General features: G+C 32.3%; 2 protein-coding genes and 3 pseudogenes across 2 annotated transcripts; 3 read left to right on the top strand and 2 right to left on the bottom strand.

Moving 5' to 3' along the window:
* Positions 1–560: 560 nt before the first annotated feature.
* Positions 561–2422, bottom strand: LOC114194254 (L-type lectin-domain containing receptor kinase IX.1 pseudogene; annotated as a pseudogene).
* A 4813-nt stretch (positions 2423–7235) lies between these two features.
* Positions 7236–8002, bottom strand: LOC146884041 (cytidine deaminase 1 pseudogene; annotated as a pseudogene).
* Positions 8003–10054: 2052 nt separating this feature from the next.
* On the top strand, positions 10055–11484 carry LOC114194252 (L-type lectin-domain containing receptor kinase IX.1-like). Its single transcript, XM_028084375.2, has one exon. The coding sequence runs from the start codon at positions 10173–10175 to the stop codon at positions 11469–11471; it is 1299 nt and encodes a 432-aa protein (XP_027940176.1). The 5' UTR covers positions 10055–10172; the 3' UTR covers positions 11472–11484.
* A 6314-nt stretch (positions 11485–17798) lies between these two features.
* LOC114194181 (L-type lectin-domain containing receptor kinase IX.1-like) lies at positions 17799–20536 on the top strand. The gene is made up of 2 exons (XM_028084275.2): positions 17799–19162; positions 19741–20536. The coding sequence occupies exons 1-2, from the start codon at positions 17820–17822 to the stop codon at positions 20390–20392; spliced, it is 1995 nt and encodes a 664-aa protein (XP_027940076.1). The 5' UTR covers positions 17799–17819; the 3' UTR covers positions 20393–20536.
* A 1304-nt stretch (positions 20537–21840) lies between these two features.
* Positions 21841–24072, top strand: LOC114194182 (L-type lectin-domain containing receptor kinase IX.1 pseudogene; annotated as a pseudogene).
* The last annotated feature ends 1586 nt before the right edge of the window (positions 24073–25658 follow it).

Below are 25658 nucleotides of genomic sequence, written 5' to 3'. Positions count from 1 at the left end.
AGAATTTAACAGTCTTCATAGAAAAGAGCCAAGAAAGACACTATTACATCACTAAAACTGCTTTGGACTCCACTTGGCAAGATTAACATATGTGTGATGAGTATTTTAAAAGTTCAGGAAGCATTCCAAAATGAAAATTATAAATTAAATGAAAGCTACTTATTGATAAAGCTGTCGGGTTGATTTTCTTGAACTAAAAGCTTTTGGTAAACTTTAATGTTTATTGTTAAGGAAAAAAAATATTTGACCCATTCTTACACTCATTTAGTAAATTATTTTTCACTGTCTCATTAAAAAATATTAAATAAGTGAAAGATATATACAAGAATATACCAAAACCATACACTGTGGCCAAAATATATTTATAACAAACTTTATTTTATTATTTTAAACTTCAGTGTTTCTAATATGACTTAGATAACATTGTTAATAATTGATAAATTACAAAGATAATATAAAATTAGATCTTCTAAATCGTTTTTTATTTTTATTTTTATAATAATTAACCATATTTCTTGACTACTTAAAATATGACATCAAATTTGAAATATGCTTCCCCTTTGCACTTTTGCAGGATAAGAAGCAGGATCATGCATGTTTAGTAGACAGGATTGGCAGTGACACTTTTTGTTGAAGAACATTAATAACCTGTTCTGCTGTTGGTCTTTCCTTATGGTCTTGTAGGGTACACCATAGTCCCACAGTGAGCAAGCATCTCATTTCACTCACATCAAAATCCCTCTTCATTTTCTCATCAGCACCATTCAAAATCTTCCCATCCACATAATGTTTCCACACCCAATTCATCAAACCCACATCATCATAACTCCTCCTTCCACATGCTATCTCCAAAGCCAAAACCCCAAAACTGTATATGTCTGATTCTTTGCTAACCCTCCCTTCCTTTACATATTCTGGAGCTAGGTACCCATATGTCCCCACCACCTTTGTCCTCTGAGTCCTCAATCTCGGATCCACCAACTTTGCTATCCCAAAATCACTAACCTTAGTGTTGAAATCTGTGTCTAACAAAACATTACTTGACTTTATGTCTCTATGAACAACACACTGCTCCACCTCTTCATGAAGATAACGCAGTGCCCTAGCCACACCTAACGCTATATTGTATCTCACACCCCATTTCAAACTCCTTCTGTTCCCAAACAGATGAGTCTCAAGGCTTCCATTATCTAAGTACTCCATAACTATCAATAACTCCCCTTCCTCCTCGCACCACCCGATCAACTGCACCAGGTTTTTATGTATAAGTCGGCTTATGATCTTCACCTCGTTTCTAAATATTCCCTCCGAATCTTCCACGTCTGAACAAACCCTTTTCACCGCCACCACGCGTCCTAAATCACTCACAAATCCTTTGTAAACTTCTCCATGCCCACCTTCTCCTCCAACCCTTCTATCATCTGCAAACCCGTTCGTGGCTGCAACTAACTCGTCATAACCAAACCTTCTAGGCATAGCTTCTCTGTCAAAACCAAATCCATCCTCGTTTCTTCTCTTCTTCATCATCCAACACGTAACACCAACAACCACGATCACAAAAATAGTACACCAAATCACTGCAACAACCACTACTTTTCTCCGACCCTTGTATTTTGTTGCGATCACATTTTCTTCGTTTGCTGGGGAAATGGTTAGATCCAGACTAGAACTGAATTCCCAGGAATGGATGACGTTTTCCTCAATGGACGACCCGGTTGAACCTGAAAAACCAAGAGCGACCCACTCCGGTAGAAGTTCCGCTAGGTCGATCTGGTAGGAAAGATAAGCGTTAGGCGTAGAAGCGGAACTGGTTCTCTCAAAGAACCACGAAACAGCAAGGAGTTTGGCAGAAGCGTTGTAGGTTATCAACGCATGCCCCATGTTCCCTTTGTTGCTCTCGATATCAAACTTGGTATAATTGAGAGATACCACAGAGCCATTGTTGATCCCTACGTGCTGCAATGGTGGGTCTAATTCGTTTATAAAAGTGTCAAATTCGACAGCAACTATGGGTATGTTTTCATCGTATAGGCCGAGACGGACACCAGCTAAGTCGGTTTTCGGAATCTGGTAGGCAAGAGGTGCAACGTAGAAGGCAAAGCCATCACCGTAAATGGAGTTAGGGGATTGGATAGTGAACGAAAAACGAGTTGAAAAATCGGTGACTCGTTGGTTAGAAGAGTTTTTGAGGTGTATTGGTTGGCCATAGATTGCTCTTCCAACTCCACTGTAGGTGAGTGAGTTGAGTAGTATGGTTCCGTTCACAATCTTGGCTACGCCAGCGTATCCAACTAGGGCTGCACTTTCAGAGTCTTCAAAGTTAGTTATGCTGAAGGAAAATGGTTGAACTATGGTCATTGGAAGGATAAGCAGAACAAGAAAAGTTGTCCAGTGGTGGGAATTTTCTGAGGTAGCTATCATGGTTTTCTTTGACAGAGTATACTAGGTCCGAGGAAGCATGTTCAGGATTGTCTTATATGTCTTTGCAACTTGCAGGTAAGACACGGAAGAAGATGATTCATACGAAACTTGCATATAAATCATAATAGAATGACGTAGTGACCCCTAACCACACGTTTTGAAATGGTCATGATGATCAGAAGAATACAGTTTACTATTAAATTTTGACAAAAGGTGTTATTTTTTAAATAGTTTTTAAAATATTGAGAATGAAAAAAAAAAATTAGAATTATTTAAAAAATGACACCTAAAATTATAAAAGAAATTATCAAAATTTATTACTCAAACAAATATTTTCTTTTTTGGAATGATTCATTAGAATTTAATTTCAAAACGAAAACTTCCTAAAATTTAAGATGTTAATGTAATAAATTCAAAAATAATTTATTAATAGTGCTAGATTAGAACGAAGTGGTTCGACTTGAGGTTCAGAAAAGAATCGCAGGGAGCTTACTAAAACCAGGATTAATACTATTTTCACAAATTGGCCATAGAAAAAGAGTTCAAAAGAGAGACGGTGTTGAATTTGTAATAAAAAATGATTTTTTAACGAACAAATCTTTAACATAGAGGATTTTTTTTTTTTTTATGACGGGATTCAAAGCAAATATATGTCACATAGACATGGGTTGTTCATGGATTGAATTTTTAATAATTAAATCCACATTTATTTTAAATTTAAATAATTAGATTAAATTTTCGATCAAAATTTGTTTTTTCAGTAAAATTTGTTTGAATTTTCTTAAAATTCAGATCCAAATGTTTAGATTTAAATTCATTTTAAATATTTGAGTCAAGTTTAAAATTCAGAATCCATTTTTTAAAAAAGAAATTTAAATTGAATTTTCTAAAACATATGCTCTTAAGGACGACACTATACAATTTGGCTAAAGCTGTTAATTTGGTCCAACCCACATATATAGACCCTAGCCCATGTGGGTTAGGGCCAAAAACATCCACAAGACAAAAAAGTCGCGTCTAGCTCTAGGACCTATTAAGGTCTAGGACCTGTCAAGGTCTAGGACCCGTCTAAGTCGTTAGACCGAACCAAGCTTACCCGTCTAGATCGTTGGGCCAGGCTAGGTTTGTCTGACTCGTCGTGCCGGCCAAACACAATTAAGTCGTGTGCCAGCCCGACCTCACACGGTCGGGTCGTCAGACCCGCCATGCCCGTCAAGGTCGTCGGGTCTGCCTAGTTTTTACGGGTTGTCTGGCACGGTCCGTTCGAATCGTCGGGCCGACTCAGCCTGTCCGGGTCGTTGGGCTTGCTCGATCCATCAGGGTCGTCGGGCCTACCCAGTCCGTACAGGTTATCGAACATGACTCGTTTGAGTTATGTGGCCGACCTAGTCCATCCAGGTCTTCGGGCCCTCTTGCCCTGTTCGGGTTATTAGGCCCGCTCGACTTCTTCCGGTCGTCGAGCTTAACCGACTCGTTTGGTTCGTTGGACCCGCCTAGCCCGTTTGTGTCTTTGGGTTCGCCGACCCATTCAGGTTGTCAGGCTTGATGTCTCATTCGAGTCGTCGGGCCCGCTCGGCACTTTAGGTCGTCGAGCAAGGCTCGTCTGAGTCTGAATTTAGCCTAGTCCATCTGAACCTTTAGCCTAACCCAACTAAAACTTTAAATTGAACATTTGGATTGGATTTTTTGGATTATTCATATTTAAAAATCTTGATTTAGAGAATGAATATCCAATTCATAAAATGTATAAAATGTAGATTAGATTAAAATCCATATTCATTAAAATAAATTTTAAATAGATTAAAATTTTAATAAAGTAAATTTCAAATGAATTGGATCGAAATAAAAGTAGATCGGATTAAAAGTAGATCGGATTAAGAAACCCCTAATGTCATGCCACACCCTATCACGCCATGCCCCAGCATCACACATGTCTAATGGTCAAGCCATCGCACCAAGCGCAGACAACACGGTGAAAGCTGCTCTTATTGCAGGTCACATTTTCGTGTTTTTGTTTTTATATTTGTATTCATTATACTAGCTAAGAATAGTTCATATACTAATTAAAGTATCTTTATCGAAAAGAATCGGTAGAATCATCTTCATGTACTTGTAACATTGAGGTTGAAGTCCCCACAAATGATAAAAGAAAAGGTTGTGAGAAGATGAACGTCTATGACAATATTATTACTTTTGAAATTTGTGATGTAAGTATTTCTAAATTTCTAATTTGTGGAAATTTTATGCTCTCAACCCATAAAATAAGAATTGACATCACTTTCTAATCATCCAATACAGAACACCTTTTTCTAAGCGAATCAACAACACTAATAATCTTCTTTGATAACACTTATAAGTCTTTTAAGAGAGATCAAGAAAACAAACAACATGAATAAAATATGAATCTAAATACACATTAAGATTTATATCACTTTCAACATAAAACCTTAAAATAATAGGTTTGTTTGTTTTTTCTTTTCCTTATATATACAATGTTTAACTTTCTTATCTCCATTGAATTTGAAACTATTTTTTTTATGTCTTTTGTCAGCTTGAGTTGATAGCAAACTTTAATTTGGTTGTTGATGAGAAGTTATGTGGAGAACACGGTCATGGATAATAATATATACAAAAATAATAGGATTTCTTTAAGGTTAAAGCAATTCTAATGAAAAAATAAATAAAAATAAAGCGAGGAATATAAAAATATACAAAAAATGTTTGAGAAAAGATTTGTTGACCTGAAGGATCACACTCTAAGAGCAGATTGCAAAGAAAGAAAAATATAAATAAAAAATGTTATACTATAAATCATTGCATGCAGACACATACATTGGAATATTTACCTTGAGTTTTTTTTTTTTATTGGTCAGTGTAAAATTATTAGTGATTAAATATCTTGTTGATAGAGAATAATGTAACATTCTATTCATAATTTATCCTTCCCTTTCTAACATTATGTGATTATTCGATTGATTATTTTTAACTAAAGAAATCCTGACTCTGTAATTTCGATAATAGTTAGAAAACCCTTTTTTAAAAATAGATTTAGGTGAACGTTACGGTAAAACCTACAACTTTAAATGAAGATAAGAATTACTAACTTATTTGTAAGCCTTTCATCTTAAAGTTATTAATTGCTTAAGAAATCTTATTAAAGAAATGACTTAATGTTAAATTAGCTATCTAATTGAACCTAGAGACATTTTTATTTGTTAATTATAACTTAATATAATAAGTTTTATTAATTTTTCTTTGTTCTATCCCTCTCTTCCCTATCTGTTGGTTGTGTTCGATTGTGAGAATTGTGTTTATTTCGTACCATGAATACAAAAGAATAAAGATAAACCGGGAAGTTTGGTAAAGGAAAGTTTAAAAGTGATTCAGCATGCAACATTTCATAGCAGCAACAAATTGATGGTGATAATAAAGTAGGGAAGTTCTGCATGATTGAAGGTGAAAAGTTGTAGCAAAAATGTCGTTTATGTAGAGTGATTATACTATGCTTGATGAAATCAATTGGTTAACATATAGATAAAGTCTATTTTAGCATAGTCAAGTCCATGCACATGTGAGTGGAGGAGTTTCTTTGAAGGGTTATTTGGTCTATATAGACCTTGACAACAAATCTTAGCCTTTCTTTTGGTTTAACTTGTGACTATTGGAAGGTTCCATTAGATTTTATAATGTATGGGACAGGAAACAAATGGACTTGCTATCTCACTGAGTTAGATTCAAATCTTTCTTTTTCCTTATAAATTTCGAGTTATTTCTTTCTTGGAAGCGAGCAAGATTGAATATACTAATTGATTTATGTTAGAGGAAGGGGTGACAAGTGAATAGATAACTTAAATTTAAATGCTTGAAAATATCAAACATAACGAAGTATTTATAGGTTTTTCATGGAAAATCTAGACTCTTTTCTAAGTGCTTTTATAGGTTTTCTAGATTTTACTTAGGAAAACTCATGAATCATTTTAGATATTTCTATATTTCAAATTATAATAATATTTTTCTCTTCGCATTAATCTTTTTAAGCTTCGGTTCATAACTGAAATCTATTCTTTACTTTATGTGTCAGTTCTTTCTTGAATCAAAGCCTATTCTTTACTTTGTGCTTTAGTTCTTTCTTAAATCGAAGCCTATTCCTATTAAAAAAAAAGAAATATTGTTTCAATTTCTTCCCACAATTTAACCAACTCAAAAAGAATCACAAACAATATCCAATACATAATACAAACATAGTATAATTTTCTATCAATTTACTTTGAGTTAAAGTTGTGCAATGTACATATATAAAATAAAATAAAATTCAATCAAAGAAACTACTATATCAAACTATTATACAAAATTCACTATAACTAACTCATTAACAATCTCAGAGCCAACCACAAGCCTTATAGATGTTTAGAGAACCAAAAAAGGAAATGCTTCTAGTGTGAAGAAACTCAACAAAAAAATACTTCCATTAGAAAGAAAGGATTACACTAGTGCAGTATCCCCTTTTGGTCCCGATTATTTTTGAGATTCTGTCTTGGTTTAAGAACCGAGACATATTAAAGCGAGGCAAAAAGGCACTCCCTTTTGGCCTTGGTCATTACCCGAAGCCATATATATCTTTTCTGCCTCGGTTGTAGAGAGACCGAAGCCATAGATTCAATATTTTTTTAAAAAAAATAAAATTCGCAGCCACCGCAACACCATACCCCATTGAACCACCATGAGCAAGCTGCCCGCAATTCGAAATTACAGCAGCTGAACCATCACCACCGCGCTTGCAGCTGAACCATCACCACCGTGCTTTCACGCTGCCATCACCATCGAGAGTTCATCTTCACGCTCCCAAACCTCGCCGTCTGCTCCTGTTTAACGGCGGCGTCTTCCTTCTCCACCAAAACGACATCCACAATGTCGTGGTAGTCGCCACCGCCCGTGGCGACGAAGGCGACGAGAGCGGCCTGGATGGGGTCGAGGCTGGGATTAAAGGCAGCGAATTCCAAGTAAGAGCCTTTGTAAATATTGTCGTGGCAGTCGAGGAGGGTGACGCCGGAGGGGGAGGCGGTGTAGGATGCATGGGATTTGTTGGCGGCTTCGAGAGCCGCATTCTTGAGCTTGTGGTTGTGGAGGTGGCCGTTGCAGAGGGCATCATCGTCGTCGACGGTGTGGTTTGGGAGAAGAGTTAAAGCGTTGTGGTGGGTTTCCAAGAGAAGGGGAGTGGAAGACGAGAGGAGGTCGTGGGGGGCGAATTGGTGAGGGAGGAAGTGAGAGAGAGGGGTGAATTGCGGCGCTGATGAAATTTGTAAATTAGGGTTTCTGGGCAGGGTTATAGGCTTCAGTTCTATTTCAACCGAGGCCTAAAACTGCCCAATATTGCCTCGGTCGAAAAGTAACCGAGGCCAAATGTGTTCTCGCTGGCGCCAATTTTAAAATTTTTATTTCTGGACTGCCTAATAGGCTTCGGTTCTTAAGGAACCGAGGCCTAAAGCTGCTTACGGCACTGGTTGTTTGTAGAACCGGAGTAATATAGGTTGCTGAAATTGAAAAATTGCCACCGCCTCCTTATAGGCTTCGGTTCCGCCATAACTGAGGCCTATAAGGCGAGGTAAATTATCAAATCTGTACTAGTGTTACAAAATAGAAAAAGAAAAAAAAAATCAAAAGACGAGAGAACGACAATTTTTTTTAAAAAGAACCTTAGACTCTAGATACCATATTAAATAATATTAGATATAGTAAAAATATGTTTGATATTAATCTCCCTTATGTAGAAAATACACATAGGGTATTGTGTTTATAATAAAGGAGGTTATGAGCTAAGCCCAAAATATACCTAAAGAATAATAATAAATAAACTGAAGATAGAGATAAAGATAAGATATCTAATAATATATCTAACAAAGATAAAGAGGGCTTTGAAAATAAAAGAGAGAAACAAATTTTGTGACGTGAACTTTTAGTGGAGGATTTATGTTATGTTCTAGTGTCTTAATAGATCAATGAGTTATATTCTCCTCTTGGTAGGTTGTCTAATTATATACTATAATTTATGAATTTTGTTATGTAAAATTACAATTTTCATAAACTTTTTGCTTAAAGTATAAACTTTAAGACTTATTATATACATATGTATTTGGATAATCTTATAAGTATTTATGTATAAGGATTAGAGTACACTTTATTTTATATATATATATATATATATATATATATATATATATATATATATATATATATATATATATATATATATATTGACAAAATAAAAACATGACATCTTTGAATACTTTAAGAAATTGAATTTTTACCGTACAATATCTAAAATAATATCTATTATTAATAAAAAGTTATAATCAATTTATGAATTAAAATTTGAATTAGTCTTCAACGTTAACTACCGATATTTATATTAAATATTTATGTATTTTTAAGCTTTGTGATTATATGTTGCTTTAATATTGATTAGTATGACTGGTCATATATATATATATATATATATATATATATATATATAAAATATTATTTAATTTTTTTCTTTCGGTGTACATATCCATCACAATGAATCAAATTTTTCTTTTTCTTTACATTAAATAGGAAACGCCAAGGCAGCCATGTTATGAGAAATACAATATTTAAAGCAAGCAAGGATGAGCATGACATTTGACAAGAACTGTTATACTGTTAGCCCACGCAACTCCTGAATGTCAATTCCATATCACTTACGCCAAGAGTTCATTTTCCTTCATCTGCATTTCATTGTCCAAAATATAACTAGGGACATGATATATTCACACCCTATTTTTTTATACTTGCATTTGACACTCCTGAAAAATATTATTTTATTTTTTTAAAAAAATTATATTTATTTTTATTAGTTAAATATAATATTTTTATTATTTTATTTTATTTTATTTATTTATGTTTATTAGTTAAAACTACAAAAAAAAAATGTCTCATAAATAACCGATTTTAGTCATCAAAAGTTGTTAATTACTATAATGACCAATTTAGTTTAGTTATCAATTTACAAAATAAAAAGAAAAATATTGGTTACTAAAATAGTCATTATTATAAATGAAAAATTATAATTGGTATCTAAAATGAATTCTAAAATTTAGCTACCATAATTTTGGTTACTAAAGGAAATTGATCACTAAAATTTAGCTACCTAGGTTTTGACGATCAGAATCAGTTAATTTCTAAATCAGTCTCTAATTGAGTATGGATCAATTTAGTGACAAATTATAATTTTTCATTTATAATATTAACTATTTTAATAACTAATAATTTTTAATTTTGTAAATCAGTATCCAAATTAGTTACTGACAACTGATCACTCAAATTTATTGTTAATAGGATATTTTCTTATAGTGTAAATGTAATATTTGATTGTTAAAAGAGTTTGTAAAATGGAAGTAAGAGAAATGAGAAATGTCAAAATATAGATTTTATTGAAACTTTAATGGGTTGTGAATTTTTGAAGGTAAAAAGCACTCCTTTTAATATTTTAAGCATAATATTTTAATTGTATTTATTTTATTTTTAAAATTTTAACATACATTATTTGTTGTTAAAATAGATTACAAGGTGGGTATAATTTTGTTAAGGGTCAAAGTATTATTTTACATCACATTAACTAGACAAAAAAAAAGGTGTAGGGGTCCATAATAAATTCTGATTTATGGCAACGTCATATATAGCTATCCAGTTATGTCTCGCCATTAACTCAAGCTTAGCCTCACTGGTGATAAACCATGTTGGCGTCCTTTGAAAATTTCCACTATCAGAAAACTTTTCTTCTGTTCTTCGTTCTCTTTATCCTTCCAATAAATTTAGCTCAACCACTTTCCTTCACCATAACTAACTTTAACGATACTGAAAGTGCAAGCATAGTTGGATACGCAGGCGTAGCCCTCATAGAGAACGGAGCTGCAGTTCTCAATCCACTCGTCAAAAATGGAGTTGGAAGAGCCGTCTATGGCCAACCTCTACGCATCAAAAACTCTTCCAACGGACATGTCACTGACTTTTCAACTCGTTTTTCATTCACAATCGACGTATCTTTAGGAACCATCTATGGTGATGGCTTTGCCTTCTACTTGGCACCCCTAGCATACCGGATTCCGACCACCACTTCTTATGGCTCCCGTCTCGGGCTATACGATGACACCCAAAATAACATCGTTGCTGTCGAATTCGACACTTTCATAAACGAGTTAGACCCACCAATGCAACACGTAGGGATCAACAATAACTCTGTGGCATCTCTCAATTATACCAAGTTTGATATTGAGAGCAACACAGGGAAGATGGGGCATGCGTTAATAACTTATAATGCTTCTGCCAAACTCCTTGCTGTTTCGTGGTCGTTTGATGGAACTGGTTCTTCTTCTACTCCTACCGCTTATCTCTCGTACAAGATTGACCTGTGGGCTATTTTACCGGAGTGGGTCAATGTTGGGTTTTCGGGTTCAACTGGATCGTCCACTGAGAAAAATGTGATCCATTCCTGGGAGTTCAGTTCAAGCCTGGATATTAATTCTACGCATGGAGAGGGAAAAAAAGAAAATGACATCGCAACCAAATGCAAGGTTCAGGTCAAAATAGTAGTTGTTACAGTGATTTGCTCTATTGTTTTTCTGCTCGTGGTTATTAGTGTTTCTTGGATGACCATCAAAAAGAGAAGAACGGAGGATGGTTTTGGTTTCGATAGAGAAGCAATGCCTAGAAGGTTTGGTTATGACGAAATAGTTGCAGCTACCAACGGGTTTGTAGATGATAGAAGGCTTGGAGAAGGAGGCTCTGGACAAGTTTACAAAGGGTTTCTGAGTGATTTACGGCGCGTGGTTGCAGTGAAAAGGATATTTTCTGATGTTGAAGATTCTGAGAGAATATTTATAAACGAGGTGAAGATTATAAGTCGTCTTATACATAGAAACCTTGTGCAATTCATGGGGTGGTGCCACGAGAAAGAGGAATTGTTACTGGTTTTTGAGTACATGATTATACGACGACTTTGTTTTTTCAAGAAAAAAAAAAAAAGAAACCTTTAATGTCGTCCTCCCGCATGACAACTTAACGCAATTTAAAAAAAAAAATCAACGGACACTATTGTACAAATTTATGATCAAAATAATTCTGAAATACAAAAAAACCCTTACTTAATTAGGTTCATATAACCAAAGGATAAAACTATTCGATTTTACGGATGCTAACTTGTCTTAATGAATAAATCTAGTGAAATAAAATTTGTATATGGACTAAAGTCTTACTCAGTTAGACTTATATAACCAAACGATAAAACTATTAGACAATATTGTTTTTCTCAATTGCGGTGGACAATTTAAGAAATATAATTTAATATTGTTTGTTATGTTATTGTAAAATAATGTAATAAAATAAATTACTATGTGTAAAAGTTCATCCCATCACACATAAATAATTACAATTAATGTTTATTATGTTATTATAAATATCAATCAGAAGTTAGAAATATTATGACTACTCTAATTTATTATATCGACCTTCCAAACATTTCAAACATTTAAAATAAATATTTGCATCAATATTAATATTATTTATACTGCAATCCTAATAAATAATAATATTCATTATATAAATTAAATATACAACATATAATTTATATTAACAACAAAATGATTACGTACCAAAACGATACAAAAATGACTGATAGTACGTATAAAAACTTATAGAACAAATTTCTATAATTTTTATCTGATAGAGTTCTCTTATCAAATATGTCAATCCTTAATATTCTCTAGTTTTATCTAATAGAGTTTTTTTATCAAATAGATTTAAAATAAATAATCATATGTCAATCCTTGATAAACTCATACCGTAACTCAAACAAAAAGCACTACTTGACCATCACACTAGAATAGTTGACGTTAAAATATGGATATAAAACAAAATTATATATTCCTCATTATTTTAACAAAATCTTAGTCTTTCTTTTGGTTTAACTTGTGACTATTGGAAGGTTCCATTAGATTTTATAATGTATGGGAAAGGAGAAAAATGGACTTGCTATCTCACTGAGTTAGATTCAAATCTTTCTTTTTCCTTATAAATTTCGAGTTGTTTCTTTCTTGGAAGCGAGCAAGATTGAATATACTAATTGATTTATGTTAGAGGAAGTGGTGACAATAGATAACTTAAATTTAAATGCTTGAAAATATCAAATATAACGAAGTATTTATAGGTTTTTCATAGAAAATCTAGACTCTTTTTTAGTTGCTTTTACAGGTTTGTTAGATTTTACTTTGGAAAATTCGTGAATCATTTTAGATATTTTTATATTTCAAATTACAATAATATTTTTCTCTTCTTTAATTTGAAATTTTCTTTTTCGCATTCATTTTCTTTAAGCTTTGGTTCATAACTGAAACCTATTCTTTACTTTATACGTAGGTTCTTTTTTGAATCAAAAGTTATTCTTTATTTTATGTTTCAGTTCTTTCTTGAATCGAAGTCTATTCCTATTAAAAACAAAGAAATATTGTTTCAATTTCTTCCCATAATTTAACCAGCTCAGAAAGAATCACAAACAATACCCAATACATAACACAAATAGATATAATTCTCTATCAATTTACTTTGAATTAAAGTTGTGCAATGCATATAGAAAGTAAAATAAAACTCAATCAAAGAAACTACTATATCAAACTATTATACAAAATTCACTATAACTAACTCACTAACAATCTCAAAGCCAACCACAAGTCTTACCAAATAAGGAAATGCTTCTAGTGTGAAGAAAGTGAACCCAAAAAAAAAAATACTTGCATTAGGAAGAAAGGATTACAAAATAGAAAAAGAAAAAAAAAATCAAAAGACGAGAAAACAACGGATTTTTTTAAAAAGAACCTTAGGCTCTAGATACCATATTAAGTAAAATTAAATATAGTGAAAATATGTTTGATATTAATCTTTCTTATGTAGAAAATACACATAGGATATTGTGTTTATAATAAAAGAGGTTATGAGCTAAGCCCAAAATATACCTAAAAAATAATAACAAATAAACTAAAGATAGACATAAAGATAAGATATCTAATGATATATCTAACAAAGATAAAGAGGACTTTGAAAATAAAAGAGAAAGAAAAATTTTGTGACATGAGCTTTTAGTGGAGGATGCCTTATGTTCTAGCGTCTTAATAGATCAATGAATTGTATTCTCCTCTTGGTAGGTTGTCTGGTTATATTATATAGTTTGTAAACCTTTTTATATAAAAATACAATTTTCATAGACTTTTTAATTAAAGTATAAACTTTAACAAATACATATTATATATTTGGATAATCTTATAAGTATACACGTATAAGGATTAAAGTACCTTTTATTTTATATATATATATATATATTTTGACAAAATAAAAACATGACATCTTTGAATGCTTTTAAGAGATTGAATTTTTACTGTACAATATCTAAAATAATATCTATTATTAATAAAAAGTTATAATCAATTTATAAATTAAAATTTGAATTAGTCTTCAACGTTAACTACCAATATTTATATTAAATATTTATGTATTTTTAAGCTTTGTGATTATATGTTGCTTTAACATTGATTAGTATGACTGGTCATATATATATATATATATATATATATATATATATATATATATATATATATATAATATTATTTAATTTTTTTCTTTCGGTGTACATATCCATCACAATGAATCAAAATTTTCTTTTTCTTTACATTAAATAGGAAACGCCAAGGCAGCCATGTTATGAGAAATACAATATTTAAAGCAAGCAACTCCTGAATGTCAACTCCATATCACTTACGCCAATAGACACTTCATTTTCCTTCATCTGCATTTCATTGTCCAAAATATAACTAGGGACATCATATATTCACACCCTATTTTTTTATACTTGCATTTGACACTCCTGAAAAAATATTATTTTATTTTTTTAAAAAAATTATATTTATTTTTATTAGTTAAATATAATATTTTTATTATTTTATTTTATTTTTTTGTATTTATGTTTATTAGTTAAAACTACAAAAAAAATGTCTCATAAATAACCAATTTTAGTAATCAAAAGTTGTTAATTACTATAGTGACCAATTTAGTTTAGTTATCAATTTACAAAATAAAAAGAAAAATATTGATTATTAAAATAGTCATTATTAAGAATGAAAAATTATAATTGGCCTCTAAAATGGATTCTAAAATTTAGTTACCATAATTTTGGTTACTAAAGGAAATTGGTCACTAAAAATTAGCTACCTAGGTTTTAACTATCAAAATCAGTTAATTTTTAAATCAGTCTCAAATTGATTATGGATCAATTTAGTGACTAATTATAATTTTTTATTTATAATATTGACTATTTTAATAATTAATAATTTTTAATTTTGTAAATTAGTATCCAAATTAGTTACTGATAACAACTGATCACTCAAATTTATTGTTAATAGGATAGTTTCTTGTAGTGTAAATGTAATATTTTATTGTTAAAAGAGTTTGTAAAATGGAAGTAAGAGAAATGAGAAATGTCAAAATATAGATTTTATTGAAACTTTAATGGGTTGTGAAATTTTGAAGGTAAAAAGCACTCCTTTTAATATTTTAAGCATAATATTTTAATTGTATTTATTTTATTTTTTAAATTTTAACATACATTATTTGTTGTTAAAATAGATTACAAGGTGGGTATAATTTTGTTAAGGGTCAAAGTATTATTTTACATCACATTAAATGGACAAAAAAAAAAAAAAAAAGGTGTAGGGGTCCATAATAAATTCTGATTTATGGCAAGGTCATATATAGCTATCCAGTTATGTCTCGCCATTAACTCAAGCTTAGCCTCACTGGTGATAAACCATGTTGGCGTCCTTTGAAAATTTCCACTATCAGAAAACTTTTCTTCTGTTCTTCGTTCTCTTTATCCTTCCAATAAACATAGCTCAACCACTTTCCTTCACCATAACTAACTTTAACAACACTGAAAGTGCAAGCATCGTTGGATACGCAGGCGCAGCCATGATAGAGAACGGAGCTGCAGTGCTCAACCCACTCATCAACAATGGAGTTGGAAGAGCCGTCTATGGCCAACCTCTACGCATCAAAAACTCTTCCAACGGACATGTCACTGACTTTTCAACTCGTTTTTCTTTCACAATCGACGTACCTTTACATACTGATAAAAACTTAACATAAATTATATTATCTCTCGCTATATAATGATTTAATTAATGTGTCTCGAGAATAATAGGTAAATGATTTTAACCATTATTTAAAATTCTTTGTAGAAAAGGATACATTAATTTGTGTCCCGAGAATAATTAATATGTCTCGAGAATACATTAAAATTGTACAAAAGCAATGTATTTTCCATTTCAAATATTTTTTTTTGTTAGTAATTTTTGAATCAATGTCAGAAGAATTAGTTAACATTTATAGTTAAATATACATCCCATTTATAAACGTTCGCTTAAGTTCATAATTATTTAAGTCCCGTATAATTCCGTATTTAAAAAGGTAAAATTTTGAAATGAATAATTTTATGACTTTATTCTCACAAAAAATCACGTAAAGTTATTGATTTGATATTTTGTTACATTTTATATATATATATATATATATATATTATAGGATGAAAGAAAATATATGAATAGAATAAAATAACAAGTTTCTCTCGTAAGCATATCTTTTATATTAATCATAACTCTTTATATCTCTCATATTTTTAAAATTCTTACAAATTTTCAAGACTCATAATATTTCATAGTGTAATTATATAACACTTAACATTCTATACTCTATACTCTAATATGATTCTTAAAATTTCATAAATCCGCATCTAATTAAGTCTGCATCAAACTCTTAAGATCAAAATACAGACTTAAGCAAATATTTACTGTGTGTATTATTAGATTTGTGTTCATATTAAAAGCCACCATCTCCTAGTTATATTAAGATTTTGAATATGAACTTAAATTTCACATTGGGTAAGACAAGAATTATGCGAAAAAGAAAAACAACAAATTCATTTTCTTAAGTATTGGATTATAAATGATGTTGTAGTTTTTTATATGAGTCTGTTCATAATTCATCATTGTTGAATCTTATTAGTGGATTTTCTCAAATGCTAAAAGAACCTATATAAACATAAATAAGTTTCAAATATGTAGCACAAGATAAAATTTTATTTTAAATACTCAATCGTTTTTTTTTCTTCAAATTGACTACCTAATTAATATATTAAAACCTTTGGTAATATATGCCATAATTCTCTTAGTTTTACTTCCTATATTTATAAAATTGAAATACATGTCAAAGAATAATATGTATTAAACAAAATTATGATTTGAATACTGAAATGATACATAATCATCTAATAAAAAATTATGGGTTGATACTGAAATAAGATAATTTAACATCACTTTGAAAAAGTAATATATATATATATATATATATATATATATATATATATATATATATTTGGGATAAAATAAAAATAAAAGTTTTCTTCTTCTTCTTTTTTGAGAACATGAAAACTAATAATTTATTAGAAATTCAATTTAAAAAGATGTTATCAATTAGTGACACTTTATTTCACAACTTTAAAAATTATAGCCTAAAAGTAAAATCGTAGAAGTCAATGCAAATATCTCTACTAATAATGTTCTAGGTGAAAGTGTCTTTCTTATGGGTTCCTTCGAGGATTAACACTTTCCGCCAAAGAAATTTGTTTAGTGGGTCTATCATGTGAATGAAGACTTTGGTTCAATTATAATAAATAAATATCATGTGAATGATTTATATTATTTTTGTAAAGTGACACAGGTCTATGATATTCTAACTAAGATATTTCCATGTCTACATCGATTGTGTAAAAATATTATTGAAGACATTAAGTAAGAACATTAAACCAAAACTCACGACCGCAAAAATCAAGAAATAATCATGACCATGTTTAGATAAGTCATTATTGCCGATAAAACTAACCCACTACCGTTTTAATGGTCTGACTTGTCTAAGTAGAAAAATGAGACAAATTTTATATTTAAAGAATATATTCGATACTATTCATTTGACATTTCAAGATAAAGGACAGAAAAAAAAATAGTAGCATTTGACTGTTATAAAAAAAAAAAGACTAACGACGAAGTGATTACAACATGTAATTACACTGCTCTGATTGAGTTTGGATATTTTATTTAAGTAAGGTCGAGTCTGAATGTTACGAATGGAAAAGAAAGTTCGTGGAATGTGATAAATTATTTATCATATATAATTAGTATCCATACATATTTAAACAACAAGCTCCATTCACCAACATCTACAACACTGTTCTTCCCCTTGTCTCAGGCCATTCAAAATTTATATGAAAAAAAGAACAGCCACTGAGAATGAGGTTGCTAGAGATGGTGACAACTTTTGTTTTTCTGCTGGTTCTTCATCCTCCTTTTCTTAAAACTGTGGAATCACTAAATTTCAACATAACAAACTTCAACGATCCTGAGAGTGAACAAAACATGGCATACATAGGTGATGGCAAAGCCAGCAACGGCAGCGTAGAACTCAACATCGTGGACTATCTTTTCCGCGTTGGAAGAGCTTTGTATGCAAAACCGATGCACTTGTGGGATCAATCATCCAATGTTCTCACAGACTTCACCACGCGCTTCACTTTCTCCATCGACAGAGCCAAAAACGGCACCTATGCTGATGGTTTCGCCTTCTACATGGCCCCTCATGGCTACCCGATTCCTCCCAACTCAGGGGGTGGCACTTTTGCCCTATTCAACACCACTTCCAATACCTTTATTCCCCATAATCACGTTCTTGCGGTTGAGTTTGACACATTCAATGGCACCATTGACCCTCCCATGCAGCACGTTGGCATAGACGATAACTCTCTCAGCTCCGTGGCTTCTGCCAAGCTTGACGTTGACAAAAACCTTGGAAAGAAATGTAACGTTTTGATAACCTACACTGCTTCCAACAAGACACTCTTTGTGGCTTGGTCCTTCAACGGAACAGCAACTTCACACTCCAATTCTTCACTTTCTTACCAGATTGACCTCATGGAAATTCTACCCGAGTGGGTGGATGTCGGGTTCTCTGCTTCAACAGGCGAATTCACTGAACACAACGTTATTTACTCCTGGGACTTTAGTTCAACGTTGAATTCCGATGCTACGGATAATTCCTCCGGTGGGGACGGGAACGGGAAACGAAAAGTTTGGGTGATTGCTGTGGCGACTTCTTCAGCGGTCTTGGTGGTCGTCGCTGGGAGTGTTGCAGTTTGGGCAATGATGACGAAGAAAAGAAGGGATAAGGTTGATAAGAGTAATGACGGTGAAGTGGGAGCTAACTCGGTTAAGTTTGATTTGGATAGGGCAACTCTACCAAGAAGATTTGATTACAAAGAACTACTTGCAGCCACCAACGGATTCGCAGATGATAGAAAGCTTGGACGAGGAGGCTCGGGACAGGTTTACAAAGGGGTTCTGAGTAATTTAGGAAGGGTTGTTGCTGTGAAAAGGATTTTCGCCAACTTCGCAAATTCAGAGAGAGTTTTCATCAATGAGGTTAGGGTTATAAGCCGTCTTATACACAGAAACTTGGTGCAGTTCGTAGGGTGGTGCCACGAGCAAGGTGAGTTTCTGTTGCTTTTTGAATACATGCCTAATGGAAGCCTCGACACTCATCTCTTTGGGGACAAAAAACCTTTGACTTGGGATGTTAGGTGAGTTAGACAACATAGACTTTATGGTTTTAAATATATTTTATGACCTGTTTGGAAACATAATTGTTGGTATTTTAAGGTTGTGAAGGGGATAGTTGAAGGGATAGAGAAAATGTGTAGATAGTAGAGTGTGAAAGTTGTAGTTGGAAGGAGTATGTAGTTGTAGTAGTGAGAGTGGTGTGTTAGATGTGATCTTAGTTCTTGGCATTCATCAAATGATTGAGTACATGGGTATTTATAGACCTATAGAGTATTCTAGAAAGTGCTAGCCACAACTTGTGTGGAATGTTCTAGATTTTTGCCTATGTAGAATGTTCTTGATATTTTTCTTCATATCTTAGGCTTTTCTACTTTGTTCTAGAACTTTCATTACATTTCAATACTTTTATCTTATGATTTTCTAGATTCTTCTAGAATTTGCATTACACTTTAATAATAATATATTTCAAGAATAGACTATTTCCGGTCACTTTTTTTTTTTTTATAGTAATTGTCATGTGTTTGCCAACACATCTGAAACCAGTAGACGGATCCACTTCAACCTAAAAGAATAAATTCTCCATCTTATGCAAACACAGGTACAAGGTAGCGTTGGGCGTTGCTTTGGGACTTCGTTATCTTCACGAGGATGCGGAGCAGAGTGTTCTTCACAGGGATATTAAGTCGGCGAATGTGTTGTTGGACACAGATTTTAGCACAAAGCTTGGAGATTTTGGGATGGCAAAGTTGGTGGATCCAAGGTTGAAGACTCAGAGGACAGGGGTGGTGGGGACTTACGGGTACCTTGCCCCAGAATACATGAACGGAGGTAGGGCTAGCAAGGAATCAGACATTTATAGTTTTGGGGTTGTGGCTCTTGAGATCGCATGTGGAAGGAGGACATACCGTGATGGAGAGTTTCATGTGCCTCTGAGGAACTGGGTGTGGCAACAGTATGTGGAGGGGAATGTGATGGATGTTGTTGATGAGAGATTGAAGAAGGAGTTTAATGTGGATGAAATGAGAAGCTTGATCATTGTGGGGTTGTGGTGTACCAACCCTAACGACAAGGAAAGGCCAAAGGCCGCACAAGTAATAAATGTTCTGGAGCTAGAAGCGCCATTACCAGAGCTTCCACTTGATCTGCATGATCGTCCTCCTGCTTCTCTAGTTACATATTCACAACAACCCAATTCTCAGTCCATGCAGACACTACCTTTCACCGACAGCTTTATAAGTGTTGGACGTTAGTAACCCATCCTTTGAATTCATCTATTTCAGGATGAATTCGATGTGTTTTCAATGAACTTATATCCGTGTAATTGTTGAATAAACTAATTGTTAATGTTAAGTAGTTTTTTATTTCAATAAGAGAGGAAAGTATTGAAAACAAGTGTTTTTGAATAAACAATACATAATATTACTTACTTTGTTAATACTTTGACCGCTATACATACAAAATTTTATTACAATTTTATATAATAGATATACTTTTTAATTTAATCTTTTTAATTTTAATAACTATTCCAGTGTTATGTAATTTCAATATTTTTTGACAGTTTTTTGTGTAATAGATATATTTTATTTATTTATTTATTATTATTTATTCATTATTAAAAATACAATTAATTGTTTTTTTAACAGTTTTGTATTGTATTATTTTCAAATTTCTATATTTTTAATTTTAATAATTATTAAAGTTTTATTTAATTTTTATATTTTAGTTTTATATAGTAGATGTATATTTATTGTTTGTAATTTTATTTTATCTATTCTTTTTTATTTCAATATTAAAAATACAATTAATTATTTTTATTACAGTTTTATAAATTAAAAATCTTTTTTATTTTAATTTTTTTTTTAATTTTAATTTTTGTTCAAAAAATTTAAAAACTGCAACGTGTCAGTCTACCGTCGTGTCGCATGACAGCTTACAATCATGACACGTGACAATGATAATAGTTGTTTTCAATTTAGTCTTCTATTTAAGTTTTTGGTTCAATTTAGTAACCCAATTTTTTAAAATGATCAAATATCGTCATTTCCATTTGAGACCAAATTAGTAACTAAGTTTAATTATAACTTATATATACATGTTAAAATAATTGTTTTGAATTTATACATCAAATGATTACACCTAAATATTCAAATTATTTTATTTTTTACAAGTGTAAAAAATTTCATATGTAAAAAATTACAAAGATAAAAAATATAAAAAAAATTGAAGAGGACGAAATTGAATCATTTTAAAAAATTAGGATACTAAATCGAACCAAAAATTTAAATAAAGGACTAAATTGAACACAACTATTATCACTGTCATGTCATGTGTCATGATTGTAAGTTGTCATGTGACATAATGTTAAACTGTGACAATTTTTAAATTTTTTTTAAAAATTAAAAATTTTAAAAAAAATTAAAAAAATTAAAAATTTCATGACTTGAGACGTGTCCTGTACGGACACAGTATTAACCCCAATTTAATAAAAAATTAAAATACTAAATTAAACAAACCAAAAATATAAAAACATGCTAAAACCAAAATTGAGTTACCAAATCAATAATAATGCCTCTTTAAAACAACTAACAATGAGCATAGATATTTGACAAGAACTGATAAGTACTATGGCCCACGACCCTGAATTAAATTCCATATCAGTTAGGCCATCAGACACACTTCATTTCTGTGTTTTCTTCCTTCATCTGCATTTCATTGTCAAAAACATAATGCTGTCTTGCCTTCTTTTTTCTTTACCTTATTTCTCTCTCTCTCTCTCTCTTTTCTTAATTAACTACAAATCTGTGGCTGCCATGTAAAGAAAATTAGACTCAGTTGTAATAAACGATGGTGGCAACCTTCGAAAATTTCCACTACTTCAAAACTTTTCTTCTGCTGCTCATCCTCTGTATCCTTCCAATAAACATAGCTCAACCACTTTCCTTCACCATAACTAACTTTAACGACACTGAAAGTGCAAGCATCGTTGGATACGCAGGCGCAGCCATGATAGAGAACGGAGCTGCAGTGCTCAACCCACTCATCAACAATGGAGTTGGAAGAGCCGTCTATGGCCAACCTCTACGCCTCAAAAACTCTTCCAACGGACATGTCACTGACTTTTCAACTCGTTTTTCTTTCACAATCGACGTACCTTTAGGAACCAAATACGGTGATGGCTTTGCCTTCTACTTGGCACCCCTTGCATACCAGATTCCGACCGCCACCTCTGATGGCTCCCTTCTCGGTCTATACGATGACACCCAAAATAACATCGTTGCTGTCGAATTCGACACTTACATAAACGAGTTAGACCCACCAATGCAACACGTAGGGATCAACAATAACTCTGTGGCATCCCTCAATTATACCAAGTTTGATATTGAGAGCAACACAGGGAAGATGGGGCATGCCTTGATAACTTATAATGCTTCTGCCAAACTCCTGGCTGTTTCGTGGTCCTTTGATGGAACTGGTTCTTCTTCTACTCCTACCGCTTATCTCTCGTACAAGATTGACCTGTGGGCTATTTTACCGGAGTGGGTCAATGTTGGGTTTTCGGGTTCAACTGGATCGTCCACTGAGAAAAATGTGATCCATTCCTGGGAGTTCAGTTCAAGCCTGGATATTAATTCTATGCATGGACAGGGGAAAAAAGAAAATGGCATCGCAACCAAATGCAAGGTTCAGGTCAAAACAGTAGTTGTTACAGTGATTTGTTCGGTTGTTTTTCTGCTCGTGGTTATTAGTATTTCTTGGATGACCATGAAAAAGGGAAGAACAGATGATGGTTTTGGTTTCGATAGAGAAGCTATGCCTAGAAGGTTTGGTTATGAGGAAATAGTTGCAGCTACCAACGGGTTTGCGGATGATAGAAGGCTGGGAGAAGGAGGCTCTGGACAAGTTTACAAAGGGTTTCTGAGTGATTTAGGGCGCGTGGTTGCTGTGAAGAGGATATTTTCTGATATTGAAGATTGTGAGAGAATATTTATAAACGAGGTGAAGATTATAAGCCGTCTTATACATAGAAACCTTGTGCAATTCATGGGGTGGTGCCACGAGAAAGAGGAGTTGTTACTGGTTTTTGAGTACATGAGTAATGGAAGCCTTGACAATCATCTGTTTGGCAAGAGAAGAAGTTTGACATGGGATGTGAGGTACAAGATAGCGTTAGGTGTGGCAAGAGCACTTCGTTATCTTCATGAAGACGCGGAGCAGAGTGTTGTTCATAGGGACATAAAGTCAGCTAATGTTTTGTTGGACACAGATTTCAACACAAAGATTAGTGACTTTGGGATAGCAAGGTTGGTGGATCCGAGACTGAGGACTCAGAGGACAAAGGTGGTGGGGACATATGGGTACCTAGCTCCAGAATATATAAAGGAAGGGAGGGTTAGCAAAGAATCCGACATGTACAGTTTTGGAGTTTTGGCTTTGGAGATAGCATGTGGAAGGAGGACTTACCAGGACGGTGAAGATAATCACGTGCCTTTGAGAAAATGGGTATGGAAACATTATGTGGATGGGAATATATTAAATGCTGCTGATAAGGAATTGAAGAGTGATTTTGACGTAAATGAGATGAAATGCTTGGTGAGTGTAGGAATATGGTGTACCCTCGAAGATCACAAGGAAAGGCCAACCTCAGAACAGGTTATAAATGTTCTTAAACAACAACTCCCATTGCCACTGTTTTCTTCTAAACCCTCTCATAATGCGAAACTTGATTCCTTTGAATCGTCTTCCAGAAAAGCATAATTCCGTCCTTTTCAAATCTTTAGTTATTTCACGAATCGCTCCTCGTAAAGAGGATGTCACCGAAAAGAAAGATATGTAAGTGCCAAATAACATTAAACTACAAACAACAGAAAGATATTTTTCTGTTTCACTTAGCAAAAGAATATGCACTTAGATTGATTCGCCCTAAATTTGATTTTTGTGTAGTAATAAGATTGTATTATAGTAATAACAAGGGTTTTTTTTTTAATTTTGGGGTCGATTTTAAGTCAATTTTATAAAAATGGATTGGTTGAAATTGGGTCAAATCGTCAGGGTGGAATACATATCAAAAGTGAAGTCGTCTTCCACCCAATCAGTTTCTATTTTTTTTTTTCAAAAAGTGAAGTTGTGCTTTAAGAGACCGATTTCTATTGATATGAAAAGTGAAGTCGTCCTCGTATATGACGACTTCACTTTTCAATTTTTTTTAAACGTTGAAGTTTTATATTTTTTAATGTCTTGCTAGTAACTCAAGCTTAGATTCAGTGGTGATAAACCATGTTGGCAATTTTTGAAAATTTCCAGTATCAGAAAACTTTTCTTTTGTTCCTCATCCTTTGTATCCTTCCGATAAACTTAGCTCAACCACTTTCCTTCACCATAACCAACTTTAACAATTCTGAAAGTGCAAACATAGTTGAATACGCAGGTGTTGTCATGATAGAAAACGAAGCTGTAGTTCTCAACCCACTTTTCAGTTTAAAAAAAAAAATAACAAATATAATCTCTATGGAAAACGTAAAAAAAATCAATTTAAAAAAAAATAAAAAGTGAAGTCGTCATGTACGAGTACTACTTCACTTTTCATATTAACAGAAACCGGCCTCCCACAGCACGATTTAACTTAAAAAAAAAAAAGGAAACCGGCTGAATGGAGGATGACTTCACTTCTAATGTCGTACTCCACCTTAACGATTTAACTCTATTTTGCAAAAAAAATTCAACGAAACCCATTTTTACAAAATTAACTTAAAATGGACCCCAAAATAAAAAAAGCCAATAACAAGAATCTACTTTAATATATACTAGAGGTTGTATTTGTAATAACAATGCAGTACTAAAGTGATTTTTGGCAATTATAAACATACAGAATCATTCTGTAGAAATATCCTTTTCACCCCATGTTTATCTTCAACACCCCATAAAATACAATACAAAACTGAATTAAAAGTAGGAAAATTGTAGTTTGACACTCACTTTTTCTCTTACTACCATTTGACGCTGGTATTTTATTAATAAACTATTATGTTTAATATATAAAAATGAATATAAATGAACTTTTGTAGTAAAATAATAGTATTTAGGAGTGTCAAATGGAAGTATAATAAAATAATAGTATTTGCAAGAAAAGACTTTTTCTTGTTATATTTAAGAATTTTAATTGGCAGGTAATTTCTTTGTGAGTAATTATTTCCTACAAAATTATAAAATTCGCAAGTATTTCCTATAAAATTTGTTACGAAAAGTGTTTTAACAAAATATTTTGCAAAAGAATTGACAGCAATTTTCTGCAATTTTTTTTTTTCATAACAAAATTTATGAGTATTTGCTACAAAAAAAATTCAAAACAAAATTGGCAGGAAATATGAATTTTTTTAGTAGTGTAATTAATATCAATAATCAAATAATCAATTTTGAATCTAACTCACAAATTGCTTATAATTTTTTATTTATGACTATTTTAATAACTAATAATTTATAATTTATAAATTAATATATTAATCATTTGAAGAATTAATT

This window comes from Vigna unguiculata, chromosome 8, assembly GCF_037176805.1.
Source record: "Vigna unguiculata cultivar grain cowpea cultivar isolate G323 ecotype 2 chromosome 8, ASM3717680v1, whole genome shotgun sequence".
Classification (NCBI taxonomy): domain Eukaryota; kingdom Viridiplantae; phylum Streptophyta; class Magnoliopsida; order Fabales; family Fabaceae; genus Vigna; species Vigna unguiculata.
This window is presented reverse-complemented; position numbering and strand designations above follow the sequence as displayed.

What these genes read in the sequence shown, in the direction of transcription:
- LOC114194252 (XM_028084375.2), top strand. Translation starts at nt 10,173, where the DNA reads ATGTTGGCGTCCTTTGAAAATTTCCACTATCAGAAAACTTTTCTTCTG.
- LOC114194181 (XM_028084275.2), top strand. Translation starts at nt 17,820, where the DNA reads ATGAGGTTGCTAGAGATGGTGACAACTTTTGTTTTTCTGCTGGTTCTT. An exon ending in CCTTTGACTTGGGATGTTAG is followed by an intron (nt 19,163 to 19,740) that starts GTGAGTTAGACA and finishes ATGCAAACACAG; the next exon opens with GTACAAGGTAGCGTTGGGCG.